The sequence below is a fragment of the Apteryx mantelli genome, chromosome 2 (genome assembly GCF_036417845.1).
Source record: "Apteryx mantelli isolate bAptMan1 chromosome 2, bAptMan1.hap1, whole genome shotgun sequence".
Taxonomy (NCBI): Eukaryota; Metazoa; Chordata; class Aves; order Apterygiformes; family Apterygidae; genus Apteryx; species Apteryx mantelli.
The window spans coordinates 118,521,483-118,538,229 of record NC_089979.1 but is presented as its reverse complement, the minus strand read 5'-3'; the positions used below and the strand labels follow the sequence as shown (position 1 = coordinate 118,538,229).

The following is a 16,747-nucleotide window of genomic DNA, read 5'->3' as shown; positions in this document are numbered from 1 at the left end:
CTGCAACTCTGTTGTCAGCACTTTCTTTTACTAGAGGTGGTAACTGGTAGAAATGAGAGAGGAACCCTATGGCTTGCACTCTCTGAGTGCAAGTTAGCTCCAGCTCAGGCCACTGCATCCTCTAGAGCTCCATTCGCAGATGTTTTCAGCCAGGGCGTCTCTCCCATTGTAGCTGGCTGAAGAGGACGGCTTAAGGAACATCACATATTGGACACTGCTTAGCCACCACAACTCATCCGCAGGGAATGGCAGCACTGCCACCCCACCTCCCCTTGATCCGGCAGACGTGCCCAGGGGACCTTGCTGGGAGACAACCGTTGGCATTGTAAGAAATTTGTTATACAGTAAAGCTCTGGACTGGTTTGGGTTTTTTTGTTGTTGTTGCTTTCAGTGTTTCCAGGATTGATGTTTTCCTCACAAATGGCATCTCCTTTTTCAACTCCTCACATAGAAGCACCAAGGCAATTTAAATATATGGCCATGGATCTCAAACTATGGTCATGAGATACACAGCCAGAAGTGCCTGGGACACCCACAGCTCTGTAGTATTTTCAGTGAAGAGCACAGGTGATTCCCATTTTGTGAGACTGTCAAGAAATGTTATTTTCAGAAGCACTGGTAGCTCCTTCCTGCTACCTTAACTTGCTAGTTTTCAACTGATATTACAGGTTTCAACATAGATTAGGAAAACCCTGCAGTTTCCCAAGAGTCACTGGCTTTTACTCAGAACCTCTTCCAAAGAGGAAGTAAAGTCCACAGATGGGAGAGTCTGAATTAACTACTAATTTCACACAGGACTTCTTTAGAACAGTGAAATCCCTGTAAGACTCTCAAAAATAACTCACAGTAACACAGAAATTTCTGTGAAAGTGTTTGCAGACTGCTAAACTGCAAAATCAAAATTAGCCTCTGTGTATGTATGTTTCAGACTAGCATTATTGCAGCATTAGCATTCTGCTTTCATTTTATATGCTATCACAATATGTAGTGCAGTCAATAACACTAGCAGCAACTGATAGGGCTAATAGCTGTAAAGGAGCTCGTGGTTCCCAAGTGCAGAGGTGAACCTTAAGCACTGCTGAGTGTCTGAAAACAGACAAGGAGTTTGTTCATGGCATGCCTTTCTGCAGGTTATTGTCATATAAAGAAAAATGGCTTAATAAAATAAAATCCAGAATGCACTACTGAAATTATAGCAGCTAAATGTTCTTTCCTTGTTTCAAATTGCAGGAGTTTGTAAGGCTCACTGTGTCTGATATCCTAGTGACATACGTAACCATCCTGGTGGGAGATTTCATCCGTGCTTGCTTTGTCAGATTTGTGAATTACTGCTGGTGCTGGGACCTAGAGGCTGGATTTGTAAGTCAATGTCTTTTAGCTGAGAAGATAAAATTAATTTAGGGCCATTTATTTAAATATTACTGATAAATGGGTTTTGAATGGTTCTAAGTATCTTCTGGTCTTGTTTGATACTTTAATTGGCATCGTTAGTCTCTGGATCAGTTTCATCCCAGAAAGAACCCTACAAAAAATACAGTTCTCTCACAGAATCACAGAATGGCTGAGGTTGGAAGGGACCTCTGGAGATCATCTAGTCCAACCTCCCTGCTCAAGCAGGGTCACCTAGAGCACATTGCACAGGATCACGTCCAGGTGGGGTTTGAATATCTCCAGAGAAGGAGACTCCACAACCTCTCTGGGCAACCTGTTCCAGTGCTCTGTCACCCTCACAGTGAAGAAGTTTTTCCTCATGTTCAGATGGAACTGTCTGTGTTTCAGTTTGTGCCCGTTGCCTCGCGTCCTGTCGCTGGGCACCACTGAAAAGAGTCTGGCTCCATCCTCTCGACACCCTCCCTTCAGATACTTGTACACATTGATAAGATCTCCTCTCAGCCTTCTCTTCTCCAGGCTAAACAGGCCCAGCTCTCTCAGCCTTCCCTCATAAGAGAGATGCTCCAGTCCCCTAATCATCTTTGTAGCCCTTCGCTGGACTCTCTCCAGTAGTGCCACATCCCTCTTGTACTGGGGAGCCCAGAACTGGACGCAGTACTCCAGATGGGGCCTCACCAGGGCTGAGTAGAGGGGCAGGATCACCTCCCTCGACCTGCTGGCAACACTCTTCCTGATGCACCCCAGGATACCATTGGCCTTCTTGGCCACAAGGGCACATTGCTGCCTCATGGTCAACTTGGTGTCCACCAGCACTCCCAGGTCCTTCTCGGCAGAGCTGCTTTCCAGCAGCTCAACCCCCAACCTGTCCTGGTGCAGGGGGTTATTCCTCCCCAGGTGCAGGACCCTGCACTTGCCTTTGTTGAACTTCAGGATGTTCCTCTCTGCCCACCTCTCCAGCCTGTCCAGGTCTCTCTGAATGGCAGCACAGCCCTCTGGGGTATCCGCCACTCCTCCCAGTTTTGTATCATCAGCAAACTTGCTGAGGGGGCACACTGTCCCTTCATCCAGGTCATTGATGAAGAAGTTGAACAAGACTGGACCCAGTACTGACCCCTGGGGGACACCGCTAGCTACAGGCCTCCAACTAGACTCTGCGCCGCTGATCACAACTCTGAGCTCTGCCATTCAGCCAGTTCTCAGTCCACCTCACTGTCCGCTCATCTAGCCCACACTTCCTGAGCTTGTCTATGAGGATGCTATGGGAGACAGTGTCGAAAGCCTTGCTGAAGTCAAGGTAGACAACATCCACTGCTCTCCCCTCATCTACCCAGGCAGTCATTCCATCAGAGAAGGCTATCAGATTGGTTAAACACGATTTCCCCTTGGTGAAGCCATGCTGACTACTCCTGATCACCTTCTTTTCCTCCACATGCTTGGAGATGGCCTCCAGGATGAGCTGCTCCATCACCTTTCCAGGGATGCAGGTGAGGCTGACTGGCCTGCAGTTCCCCGGGTCCTCCTTCTTGCCCTTTTTGAAGACTGGGGTGACATTGGCTTTCTTCCAGTCCTCAGGCCCCTCCTCTGTTCTCCATGACCTTTCAAAGATGATGGAGAGTGGCTTAGCAATAACGTCCGCCAGCTCCCTCAGCACTCATGGGTGCATCCCATCGGGGCCCATGGATTTGTGGGTGTCAATTTTGCTTAAATGATCTCTAACCCGATCCTCCTCGACCAAGGGAAAGTCTTCCTTTCTCCAGACTTTCTCCCTTGTCTCCAGGGTCTGGGGTACCTGAGGGCTGGCCTGAGCAGTAAAGACTGAAGCAAAGAAGGCATTCAGTAACTCTGCCTTCTCTGCATCCTTCGTCACCAGGGCACCCACCCCATTCAGCAAAGGGCCCACATTTTCCCTAGTTTTCCTCTTGCTACTGATGCATTTGAAGAAGCCCTTCTTGTTGTCCTTGACATCTCTCACCAGATTTAATTCCAAATGGGTCTTAGCCTTCCTCGTTGCATCCTCTTCCACTCAAGAACTTGAATCATGAAGTTGAATTAAAAAAAAAATTATCCTGATGTTCATTCAGTAGTTAAAATCCCAAACCTTTGGGCCCTTTTATACTCAGCTCATCTTCTCAAAGTCTGGACCTCCTTGTTTATTGCCCTGCTTGCAGGCAGTAGCATGCTTTACTCACAGATCAGAAGACTGTGCTATGTTGGAAGTTGGTGTTATTTTTGCTGCAGTGAAATAAGGAGGATTTTTTTTTCCCCTCTCACATATGTGTAATGCACAGCAGTACCAGACTCTTTAGTATTCATAAAGGCTATATGACCAAAGCAGCCAGTACCAGAGCTGCACAAATACAGAACAAAAGAATAAAGAAAAGGGTCACTGTTTCACACAGTTATAACCTAAATAAAAGAGAAGAGACAATAACGGGTGGATTCAGACAGAGAGGAAAATACTTGGAAATAATACAGCTGTATCAATGTACCAACCACCTAACCACTACACTGGAAGGGTTTCCAGGAGAGGTCTGAAGAAGAGCAGTGAGGTGGTTTTTGCAGGTGCCTGTGGGGGCAGACCAGATGAGGGCAGCTAGACACCAAAGGTATTTGCTGCTCATGGATTTATTTGCATTTCTTCTGGGAGAAACAGAAGGCGTTTCTCAGAAGTAGATGGGAGAACTTGGAGCCTTGGGAGTCCCCTGCCTTGAAGCAGCAGCATGTTCCCCAAACAGCATGCAATTGCTCCTAGTATGGATGCTCACAGACTATGCTCTTCTTGAAAATTCTGGTTTTATCCTCCAGCCCATGTCTGCTTCTCACGTTGTTAGCCTTGTTTGATTTTTTTAGATGCTTTCCTCAAAACAACCTTTAAAAATACCACACGGGATTTTCTTTTATTAAGATGATCTCCATTGTACAAATAGCTGGAAGTTTCTTCTGCCCTTCAGAAAAAAAACATTTCCTGAATATCCATCCTCCACTTCTCAGTGAAATTTAAAACAGCTGCTTTAGGGCTCACTTGGTTCCTCCCTCTCCCCTTCTCCTGGGCTTTCAGCATGAGCCCAGGCTTGCTGCAAGGCAATATTGTACTGAGAAACAAAGCCCATTCAGCATCTATCAAGGGATTAACCAATGTAGCCAGCTCCAACAGGTGAACTTTTGCAAACTAGCAGTCTAATCCAGCTTCCAAGAAGCTCAGATGGAGTAGGGCAAGGCCCTTTTTTATTATGACTAAGTAGGAGCATTAAGCTGCAGCCCATAAAATGAGCAATGCTAGAGAGACTGCAGTCTAGGGAAGGCAAAACTCTCCTTTCACGCCAAGCCAACTCCACTCCCATAGTAGGTGCAGAGAGAAGAAAGCCCTGTGGTCTTCCCTGTTTTTTTTCTCTCACACCTTTGGGGCATTTGTATACAACTCCTGGTGCTAGAAATCACTGGTGCTCAAGTAGGGTTGTTTTCTTTTCCCTGCCTCTTTGCACATTGTCCTTTTGCTTGGCTCCTGCATACTGCCAAACACGCTCTGGCCCAGGAGGGAAACTGTGGGAGATATGAGACTCCTTCAGAGGAAAAGCATCAACCAGTTGGCCTGAAGCAAGAATTCACTCTTTTTATATGCCATTAATTTGTGCTTTACTGAGAAAATGTCTTCCTGAGTGCAAAAAAAGGTTTATATTGAGAGTTTTTATTTCTTTTTCTCTTCACATCCTTCTCAAAGTCTTGGCTTTGCCCAAGTCCAGAAGTACTGAGACCTCACCAAAGAAATCATCTTATCATTTTTAAATTTGTTTTCTTATTTTACAGCTGGCTTGATTCCTGTTTCAAACAGGTAACTCTACAAAAACCATCCTGAGCTAAGGGAAACACTGAAGGTTTTACAGTTCACCTCTCCTGGATGGAGCAAAGTAGTAACAGCCATCTAGCCCAGCCTAGCCATGAGCACCAGCACAATTGTATATGTGTTTTTCTAACATGTATAGTGACTGTTGTTTAACCTAGCCTTCTCACACAGAAGTACTCAGCACAGAAGAAAGCAGGCACTGAAACGTGTGGTTACTTTCATGGCAAAAAAAGCGCCAATATTAATCTGTAACTAAAGACTTTAAATAGAGATGGACCAGAATCAAAAAAATAAATAAACAATGTTTGCAGCTATTTCTTCCCAAAACTTACCAGCATTTGACTAAACAAAACTCTGACTAGGATCCTTTCAAGTTTTTCATTATCAAAGCCAAACTTGTTTTTGCCCGTATGTTAAACCTCAACTTTACAAAACACTGACAGTATGGAATACGTGGAAACTGGGTCAAAAGCAGACATACTATCCAGGATGTTTGAAACATTTAAGGGCATCATCCATCATTTTTTAAAACTGTATTCTATATTGCAGTAAAGCATAAGACTGGTGATTTCCTGGGTCCTTTCCTTCAAAAAAATTTTTTTCCAAGAAAACAAAAAAACCTTTACACATAATTTAAGCTGCCAAAAGTCCCCTGAGTTTGTGCACGCAAAAACATACATATGTAGAGGAAACAATGGTTTCATCATAGGCAAATCTAGCAGAATAATAATTTATAAAATGAAAAATATTGCAGACAGATTATACCTGCCTGCTCTGGAATTACCACCATTAGCAACCACATCAGATGGGCTGCTCCATATAAAGTGGTACTTTAAATATTGTATAGTGCAGTGAAAAATAACGCCACATATTTATCAAGCCATATATTCCCTCAGGTTTTGCCCCCTAGGGCCTTTGCTTCTCTTCTGCAGCAGCCTGCTGCTGCAAAACCTGAGGGAGTGGATATAGCTGCTGTAGTATTTGTCCTCCAACTCAGCCTTACAACAAGTCAAACATTCAATATTTTAACAGGGTGGAAATGTAAGTCCATAGCCAGATATACATGCTGGAATATAAAATCCTAGTCTTATGCCATGGCTTCTTTGCTCATAGCTGGCTTTATTAGCAGGAAGAAGATACAAACGCAGAGCAAATCTAAGCACCTTAGCGCATCTTTCCAATTTTCTGCAAGCCAAGAGAGTCTTGCTCTCCAGACAGCCCAGAGCACAGTAGCTCCATTTTTGCTTTCACAGCTCTGTTGCTGGGCATTCAAGCAGTATGCATGCAGCAGGAGACCTCCTATAAATCCTTTCACTCCAGGTTTAAGCAACCTTACACCCAGCAGCAGTAAGCAATAGCACATACCTCTGGTAACAACAAACTCTCCTTCCCCCCCCCATGCAGCCCTCCTATGCTGAGTTTGACATTAGTGGCAATGTTCTGGGTTTGGTCTTCAACCAAGGAATGATTTGGTAAGACGTATTTCCTTTTTCGTTTTCATGTTCTTTAAAAAGCTTTCCAGCAGAGCTAGAGAGCTTCCAAGCTTAGACTGCTTGTACTTTGTTTTCTCTGATTGTTTGACTTTCTGTGATTGACTGTAAAAATGGAAATAACATTTTAAAATTCCAGCTTAGTCAAAGAGTAGCAGCATTGGCCTAGCTTAAACAGAAAACAGTCTTGCAAACCCCACCCTACGCTCACTTTTATAAGGCCATTTTTTTCCAAAAGTAAAATTGTCCCTTTCCCCGCCCTTTCAAGATGGTTCATGTGGTGGGGGGAGAGATAAGAAAGCAATTCTGAGGGCGCTGCAAGCTTACACATCAATACAAGGGTGGGCAGGGAGCTGGCTGAGTGGGTCAGGGAGTAGAGGCACATCCCAGAATTACCCCAAAGGAGGGCAAACAAGGGCAGCTGCTGCCCCTGCTCTGGTGGCACAAGAGGCAATGGTGCCAAGCACCCTCACCTGCTTTGGGGAGAAGGTTGGTTGGTTTTTTTTTGTTTTTTACATGCTCTAATATTTTCTTTCTGTTCATCTACTGTAACATCTCTGCAGACTCAAGGAAGTGTTTTCCCCCTGCTCACATTCACCTGATATTTTCCAAGCTTTCCAATCTCCCCCAACTTCCCAGATTGTACCTATTTAAGGCAAGTGGAGATTATGGTAGGATCTGATCAGAAATGTTCTGACAAAGCCAACTGTTTCTAGAAACTGCCAGTTCTGTGACACCTGAACCATGAACCTGATGATCTCTCCTACACGCCAAGGCTGAATCCCAAGGGACCAACACTCAGACCTCCCAGCACTGGGGCTGAATGCCCCAGACACAAGGCTCTCAGCACCTGCAATTTTAGGGGACCTAGGCTTGCCAGTCTTGCCGTGGGCTCTTTACTGAGAAGCCAGGAGTTTGAAAGCACAGGGAATCCTACCTATTACCACCGCCACAGGCCCCACTTCCTCTGCAACCACAGAGCTGCTGGCAGCGGTGACAGAAGGACACTGCCACCATGGGCAGCTGCAGGTCCAGGCATGTGGCCCACTTCAGGAATTCCCTCTAAGCATGCCTGTGAAGCACAGTTTTCCTGTGCTTCTTGGTCTTTCAGAAAAATACATTGTTTTGGACCACCTGGGATCAAAAGCCACCTTTTTTTTTTAAGCAATTTTTGTCACAAACTGAAAATCTTTCTCTGCAACTATTGAGAGGTCTGAGACATTGCTGGTCCTCAATATACAGTTACTGTGCCTTAACACAGGTGGCTTCTCCTCCAGAAGCACAGAGGTGGCACAAGCCAGCCCACTCAGACATAATTTACAGGCAAACTTGCCACTGCATTAACAACTTTTACCTTCTTTTTCTGAAAAAAGAAAAAAAATCTTCCAGTCCAGCAAAAAAAAAATAATAATAATAATAACACCTGTTCTTCTCCTTTCCTTTTTAGGATGGGATCCTTTTATGCACCAGGGCTTGTGGGTATAAACGTGCTGCGCTTATTAACCTCCATGTATTTTCAGTGCTGGGCTGTCATGAGCAGCAATGTCCCTCATGAGCGAGTATTTAAAGCATCCAAGTCTAATAATTTTTACATGGGACTTTTGTTGTTGATCCTGTTCCTCAGTCTCCTGCCTGTAGCCTACACCATTATGTCCCTGCCTCCTTCCTTCGATTGTGGACCATTCAGGTATTAACAAAATACCAAAATGCCAGCTTTCTGCTTTGATACATAAGTGTATTTGCATGAAATTAAAAGGCCTGGTATCCAACAGAGATGGTGAAGTACCTTGATTTTCTGTCTTGTTAAACCCTTCTTAGGAATGTAAGGCAATAGGCCATGACCACCTGTGGGGTGCAAACAGGCGGCTGGGAGCACTGAGCCTGCTCCAAGTTCTTGTCTACTTTTTTTCCAGCGAACTCTGCTAACTCAGCTGCTTTGCCCCCTCCTCAGCTACATGATTCCCAGTGCTCTCCCAACAAGTGCCAATGAAAACAGCAGAGGACTGCAGGGATGGGACAGCAGGGTACAGCTCCCCCCAAAAAGCAACAGGAGACCCCAAGCCTCCTTCCAAGACCTTCCTTAGAGCCAAGAACTCCCACAGCACAAGATGTATTTTATTTGTTGAATTTTGTTGGAAAATAGCAGGAAATTGATAGGTCTGAGCCTGCACTGTAGCAGCTTTTTTTTTTCTTCCTAAATTGCCTTTTTTTTTTTAAATTAGGCCTGAATCAGCACTGCACAGAGCATTCAGTGGACTGGATTAACATGCCCATAAAGTCTAATTTGATTGAGTAACACCATTTCCTGTGCCCACTGAGTCTGACTCAGCAAGGAGCCAAATCGGAACAAATTGTTCCTGTAGAGGCACTGTTTTAGGTTATCCATTCGCTAATGAAAAATGGCAATAGAAAGCTGCAAAGACGTGGGGGAGAAGGTGATAGACCAACATTTTCTTAGTTCAATAGTGAAGAAAGGTGTCAACGAGCAAGGTCAGGAGATCTGACAAGGAACATGTTGCCTGCAGGTTATCATTTGAAGATGACTAAATGTGAAAGAGCTATTTTAGTTTCTAATCTCCCCTTCAAAATCCACTCAGCACCTCTCTCCTACCACAACTTGATTAAAAGCTTAACTATTCTGGGCTATGACAGTTGATGAAGGTGGGATACCATTTAGGCAGATCTGTCTTTATTGATTTCATCGTGAGGACAGAATCCAACACTTTCCTGAGCAGAATCCAAAGCGCCTGCAAGATCTACAAAAGAAACAAGCCAAAAGATCAGGAATAGCACCAAAAGGGCTGAAATCACAGACCCATAGGTACTGGGGATTGAAGAAGGTTATGCAATCCAGCCCAACTCCCTGTTTGTACAGATTTGTTCTATTTTCATACTGAATATTCTCATCTGTTTTATCAATCCCATTTAAAATGACTCTTTCACTGAGTTTCCTATTAAGTGATAATCACAGCTTGCTATTTTTGTCATTACTTAGCTGCTCTTCAAGTAGGCTCATTATTTCAGAAAGCCAGAATTTACATATGGAAAGTCATTCTTATTATGAAAAGGCCACATTCAAAGAGATATTGATCAGAAATGTATGGTTACTGCAATTTGTAGGGGTTTTTATACATTTCAGAGGAATAAATGATCAGAACTCATTCAGGAACCACATGTTGAAATAGGTTAACTTTCTCCAAGAGAAAATATATTTAACAGAGATCATTTCTATAATCAGTAGGGGGAAAAAAAAGATGGACCAAAAGATAATTCAAAATAAACAATTCAGTAGAATTTTTATGTCAAAATGCCTTGGTGGCCAACAGCAAGCAGCTGCTCAGTGAAAGAGGGAGGAAACATGCTACTTCATGTCTTTAAATGAGGTGCTATTGCTGCCTTCCAGGAACTAGCTACACTCCTTAACTGACTATTTGTCTTTCCAGTGGAAAGAAAAGGATGTACGAGGTCATTCAAGAGACCATCGAACTTGATTTCCCATTTTTTGTTGCCAAGATCTTCAGCTATGTGGCAAATCCAGGACTGATCATACCTGCAATTCTGCTTATGGTGTAAGTTTTTCTTGCAACATTACATGCCTAGCTGGGGGGAGGAGGTTGAAAAAAATGCCAGGATTTTAGCAATGCCAATGTGCAACTTCTGCCATGTTAATGGCCCAGATCCAGGCAGAGACACCCTCCTTCCCATGCCCTCTCCCCCTGCTAGACACGGCCATCCCAAAGCAGGATGAGGTGCCTCCCAGGATGTCTCTCTCCGCCCATTTGCGGGGACCCACTGCAGCACCCGCTGCCACTGGGTGCCTGCATTTAGGTGGTTCGAACGTTTGCCTTGGCAGGGTTCAAAGGACTTGTCTTCAGGAAGCAGCTGGAGTTAGCAGTTGCAATTTGAGAGCAAGGTAACCTCTGCGCTGAATCAGCTCGACTGCTTGTCATCACTTCATTTCCTGACCCAATTAAACACAGCCTTTAAGCTGAAATGCATTGCTGACACTGACGGATTTTCAGAGCATTATAGCTTCCATGTGAAAAATTTTCAGTAGCCTGTAGGAACTAGATGGATGGTCTCAGCCTGGTTCCTTGTGGAAAAGCAATTTCTATCACAGCTGGTGGTATTTTACAGTACTGCCAAGCCAGGGTATTCAAAAATTACAAGTTCCAAAAATATGATAAGGTGGATTTTTTTTTCAGATAATACATCTAGAATTTGTTTCAGTGCTGTCTGATCATTTAAGCTTTGAAGTCACATCTGAAGCCATATTTGATCCCTAACATCTTCAGAAGCACTAGGACCAGGCCAGTTCTTGTTTTGTTTTGTTTTTTTTAGGGATATTTTGGGCATTGCTCTTTAGGTTTCCAAAGTTATCAAAAGGAGTGGGAGAGCTGTGGTCACAATTTATAGGCAGCTTTGAACACACCAGACCAAACAGCTGGAGGCTAGGAGAGTGTCAGGGGACGTACCACACATGCTTTTCTGCTCTTACTCTTCCCTGGCCATCCACTCACATTGGAGACAAGCCTTTGGGCCAGATGGACCTTTGGTCTGATCCAGCACAGCCATTCTTGTGCATTGTAATCCTTTTTTCTGAACAGGTTACAGCAAAGATATTTCCTTTAAATTAAATCAAATGCAAGTTCACTTGCTACCATATGTCATAGGAGTTTCTTATTAGAACAGCAAGAAAAAAATCCAGTTAAGCTGAAAATGACTTGTCATCCCTCTACCTGCCGCAAATTACTTTATTGGTTTTAACCTAAATAAAGATGATCAGATAATTTAACTCACATAGACAGACACTGCACTTGGAAGACTCAGACCAGATACATGCAGAAGACAAAAAGTCTCATGCTACATCCCCTTTATGGCCAAGCATATTATTGAGTTATCAGCTCTATTCCTGAGGGCTTCGAAGTAGCACTAGCAGATGCTACTGCTAATATGAGATGAAGAGTGCAGAACTAATCCACCCCAAAAGGATGACCTTTACATCAAGGTTGCAAGTTAGCTTACTGAGGCTTTGATGCAACCCCCCCCCATCCCCTCCACCCCCCAAAAAAGTGGAGGGAGAGGGGTAGATCTTGACATTAACATAAAGTTTTGTTCAGTGACAATTTCCTTCTGTTTACTCCAGTGACAGCCAGGACAAAGAACCGGCAGGAATTCAGCTCATTGCTGAAGATGCTCCTTTTCCCCCCGTTCCCCATCTTGGCTATTCTTCACTCCATGCCGCTGCCTTCCTATTGACCCTTCTCTCCTTAAGATACCATTTTGCCTCTGCTCTGACTCCCTCTGCAAAGTGAGGGCTACCATATGTCCACCCTCATGCATCCTTTTTTCCCCACCCAAATACACAGTCTGTGCAGCCTTAGAGGATTTTAGATATTTGCCTAGCACTTCCAGTCATTCAGCTGCCCAGAGAGCATGTTGTAGTCTTAAGAAAGTGGATGCTTCCACTGTGTCGACACAAATCAGACCTACAGCCCACCAGCGGTAGCCCTCATGTGCCCTGAAAGCATCAGATGTGTTGCATAAGCACTGCACACTATGTGCACACAAAGTTTTCCTGGGAAAATCCTAGACAAAATTATAGCTACCATACAAGCACCTTTCCTAGGGCTTGGATCCTTCTTTCCCCTACCTTTCCAACTCTAGCTGGAAACATGGCCCCTGCTTAAAAGTCCACAGCAACCTGTCACAACAAGACTGGAAATGACTTAAATATACAAGGAGACAGAATCTAATTACCACAATTAAAATTTTGCCAAAAGAGCAAGATAAAACTCTTTTTCCTTAGAGTCTTATAACTGATGCCTACAAGTGGTCAGAATGTTAGTTTTATGTCTCTTTCAGCATTTTCTCCAGAAAGAAGTAGATAACTATAAATCACATACAAGTGCCCAGTTTCCTGTCTTCTCCCTGAAAGTCTTCAGCTTCTGCCACTTCTGCTGTTGTGCAGACGGGTAGATAGGGACAAGATGGAGCTAGTCGCTCATGCCAATCCTGACCCAGCTTGCCATGAGATTAAACACAGGGAAATGCAGCTACTGGAGTTTCATCTGGCTCAGATGAGCAAAGAGACAGTGGCTCTCAAAGTAGCAGGCAAAGCAACCTGCAACACAGCCTAAATAAAAAAATAGCCTCTACAAACATCGGCAGGTGGATCACAAATTGACAGTCTGTTGATTTTTGTGGCAGACACTCAAAAAACGTGTTTCCCCCTTCTGTGGGGTGAATTAAGCCATTTTCTCTAGCCATTATAACCTCCTCTCTTTTTCCAGACATAATCCAAAATGTCTCTTCTACTTATTTCCATTGGTGACTTCAGGTGCCAGACAATGACGGGGTCTAATAGGTGACACTGGTGTCAAAGTTACTCTCCTGTTTCTAGCTACCTGAGGACAAGGGAAAAAAGAAACAGAAGGAAGCAGAGGTACTTTGCCCAAGCACTGTTTTTAAGCACATCGCTGAATCTCACTTGAGTGGGGAGCAGGATTTGAACTCATGGCTTGCAGAGCTTCCTGGCTGAAACTACAAGTACCTTGCTGCCTCAAAAAAAAGGAGAAAAAGCCCCCAAATTACTCTGTAAGACAGTGACCCACACTCTCTCCCCACCACTAAGGGCATGGTAAATCAGAGATAAGGGGTGTCAGGGCCACCAGCATCCATGCTAAGCAGCTAGACCATGAGAGCGCACCCCCAAACACACTTCAGAGACAGAAGCAGTAAATCTAAAGTACTTCCATTAAAAGTGAGTAAACTCCATTTGCCAGTGCTTACTCCCAGTTCCCAGCAGAAATTATGGCTCTTCACACCACTGCTCATAGTCAGCCAAGGGACAGACCCAGACGTGGCACTGCTCGGCCATGTCTGAGAACAACCAGCCTGAATAGTGAATTCAATGGTGAATCCAGCCCATGTGTAAAATCTGCCCAGGACACTGGGCACACACCTTGGAGGATCACCCAGCCTGACCTTCTGTCTGCTGCAGTGATACTGGGGCTTGGCCTGAATAAGCCCATTCAAACATACCTACCGCATACCTCCTGTCCCAGGTTTGGACTGCAGCAAAGGCATCCCCCCAAATTCCCTTTCTTTTATGCTGTTCCTTTCCCCTCTCACCTCCAAGTCCCCTTTGGGGCAGCTCAATCCTGGACAAACTCACCTGCCCTTGAGTGACTTCGTTCTGGGCCAGAGCTTGGGCTGAAGCAACGGAGCAGCCCAAAAACCGCTACAATAAACGGATGGAGGAAACTCAGGCTTAGTCTGATCACAGGAATATTGCAGATGGGGGCAGGCTCATATCTCGCTGCCTTAGGGAGAGGAATCCGGCGAGTTCATCCTTCATATCCATGTCCGTGTTAAACTAAAGAGGGGGAGGAAGTTGTGTTGTTGTTTAAAGATGATGCTGGCTGCTTATGAAGAGGATGCGAAAGGACTGAAAAAGGAATGGAAATTGATTTGCTCACAGTTACTCAATGAACTTGAGAAAGAGGCTCAAAAAGAGAGCCCACGGCATCCCAGATGGCTCTGAATAAGCAGATCTAGTTATCTTTATGAAAATATGCTACTTTCAGGCACTTATGGCTTAGTAGGTCACAACAAAAAGGCAAGAGCAGCCTCAAAGCCTTGGATTACAAAGTATTATTGTATTTCCCATACAATCAGCTTGATGAAGAAGAAAAGAAGAAATGGAACTACTGCCTCCTTACAGAAGAACAAAAATAACAATTCCTAAAGGTTTTTGGCCCAGATCACCAATATATTAAAAACAAATATTGAGTTTTGGTTTAATTCTAGGGAAAAGGAAGTAAATGTGTCTCTTCAAGATAGACTCCTGCAGAAAGTCTCAAGAAAAGCTATCCGGAGTATCTCCTTCTGATCTCCCACCGGGAAACCAATTTACCTGTATACAGTGCCTTGCTTGGCTTAAAGTCAGATACTCTGCTGACAAAATCCTCTAGTCTGCTTCAAGGTTGCTGAGCCTGGGCCAGAGCTACGCAATCAGATTATGAATTGTCAGGAATTTTTTTTTAGTCTGCATGTTTTATATGAGAATTTTTTGTTTTATTTTTGAAAATCAATAGTGGTGAACTGAACGGATGGTGCTTTTCCCAGGAATGTCTCGGAGTCATTGAGCAGATGATGTTTATAATTTAGAAGAATAAAAGCACTCTACAAAAGCAGGAGGAGACATTTTTGACAACCAAAATATTACCGGCTGGCGGGTGGCAGTGGTGGTGAGACAGTCCCAGACACTTTGGCATGTTTTAAAATATGCACCTCTCCATGCGCCAAAGGCTGGCTGCCAGGAAACCTTCTCCTATCCCAGTTGCCTTTCAGATCCCTCCAGTTTAGCTCATTTTTCTCTCTCTTTGGCATGCCTTTTCCACAGAAGGAAATGAAACAAAAGCCAGTGGCTCCATTCCTACCTGGCTGCTGCTCACCCTCATTTTCCTGTCTCTGCTTCAAGTGCTGCGCTTTGAGGGTTCAGGCCTATCTTGTCTCAGTCAGGTGAGAGAGGGGAATCTACCTAAAAGGTTGCTGCCAGCAAAAGGGGACGTTGGTTCCTCCTTGACCCCAGCTCCAGCACTGGGGAGTTCCTGTGAGCCGAAAGGACCTGCCAGCCTAGCAGAAAGCTGTGCACTGCATCAGCGGAGTTGGTTTTCATCCAGGTCAGGGAGTTGAATGGGCTTGCAGAGGAAAGACCCAAGGGCCAAGGCTTGTGTAGAGAAAGCAGAGGGAGTCCACGACAAGACAAGGAGGAGGCAGGAGGGCCTCTTTTTTTTTGGAACAGAATTGAACTACTGGACTCGTGCAGCCCATCTTACCTGACTGTGCCATGAAGAAGCCTAAATTCCTCTAAGCCTTGAGCCTCTCAAGGCAGCTTGCAGACCACCAGAGGAAAAAATAGGTACTGGGAGGCAGGCAGAACTTCACTGGCGGAGTAGGGCACTTCATCAGCCCTTCATCCCAACAAATGGCTGCTGTGCAATCAAGGCTCAGTAGCCAAGGCCTGTAGGTAATCCTCCTTGGGATGTTCAGCTGTACATAGGCCCACTGTATGGGTCACAGTGGGTCCTGCTTGAAATCCATTTGTGTCAGAGCTGGTGAATGTGGACCTCTGGACACAGCCACTAGACTGGGTTTGGTTGACACGTACATACACTGGCTTTCCTAGCCCCTCACCCCCACAGCACAGCAGATCCACCAAGGGACATGTGTTTGAGGGCACCATCCAAGTGAGGAGAAGTGAAGATGCTGGAAGTAAAAGATAGAGCAAAGGATCTGCAAGATATAAAACATGAAGGAATGTTTCTGAAGTTAATGATGGCTCCTTGGTGATTCCCAGTGCTAGTCAATGCCAGTTGCAGCCAGACATGACTTTGAAGATTTCTTTAAAATGGAAGTTCCCTATCTGCCAGGCCTGCTGTCATATAAAGTGAAGCAATGTGTGCTGGTATCCCCAGCTCAGCAGTGTGGGGCTGCTTGGGAGCTCTGCCATTTCCCACAGGAGCTCTTTGAGTCCAGCACAGTACTGGAATTTCCCCAGAACTAGAAAACAGGTCAAATAAGACAAACCTGTTTAGCTTTGCTCATTTGTGAGCCGAACGGTAAGGTGGTTCTTTGGAGGAATTCCCATTGTTTGGGTTTTAAGTCTTCCCTCAGTGCTTTCAGGAAGGCATTAACTTCAGGGTTTTTACTTTCCCTCCCTATAAAAGTTTCTTTCTCCCCGATCCTATCACTATACCAACACATTTGTTTTTGTAGCCTTGCCATCTATTACCTAAACGCTGTGTCTGAAGCATACCAGCGCGCCAATGCAGAGCTGAAGAAGAAAATGCAAATGGTAAGTATTCATCTGGCAAAGCTGTCTTTGACATACTGTGCACTTCAAGTTTGATGGGTAACACATGCTTTTAAATTGCTTTTCACTTTAGACCACTTTAGTGATACAAGGGGAAGACACATTTTATGTTTGTTCATTCCTTTTTGGTGGCATTTAATGGCT

The 16,747-nt window shown here is 44.6% G+C and overlaps 1 protein-coding gene across 1 annotated transcript in view; it reads left to right on the top strand.

Moving 5' to 3' along the window:
• Positions 1-16,747, top strand: part of TMC2 (transmembrane channel like 2) — a 42,114-nt gene that overhangs the window by 21,816 nt on the left and 3,551 nt on the right. Inside the window, exons 13-18 of the mRNA XM_013948103.1 lie at positions 173-325; positions 1,231-1,359; positions 6,638-6,705; positions 8,171-8,410; positions 10,167-10,292; positions 16,507-16,585. Coding sequence (XP_013803557.1) covers positions 173-325; positions 1,231-1,359; positions 6,638-6,705; positions 8,171-8,410; positions 10,167-10,292; positions 16,507-16,585 — 795 coding nt within the window. The remainder of the gene's footprint in view (positions 1-172; positions 326-1,230; positions 1,360-6,637; positions 6,706-8,170; positions 8,411-10,166; positions 10,293-16,506; positions 16,586-16,747) is intronic.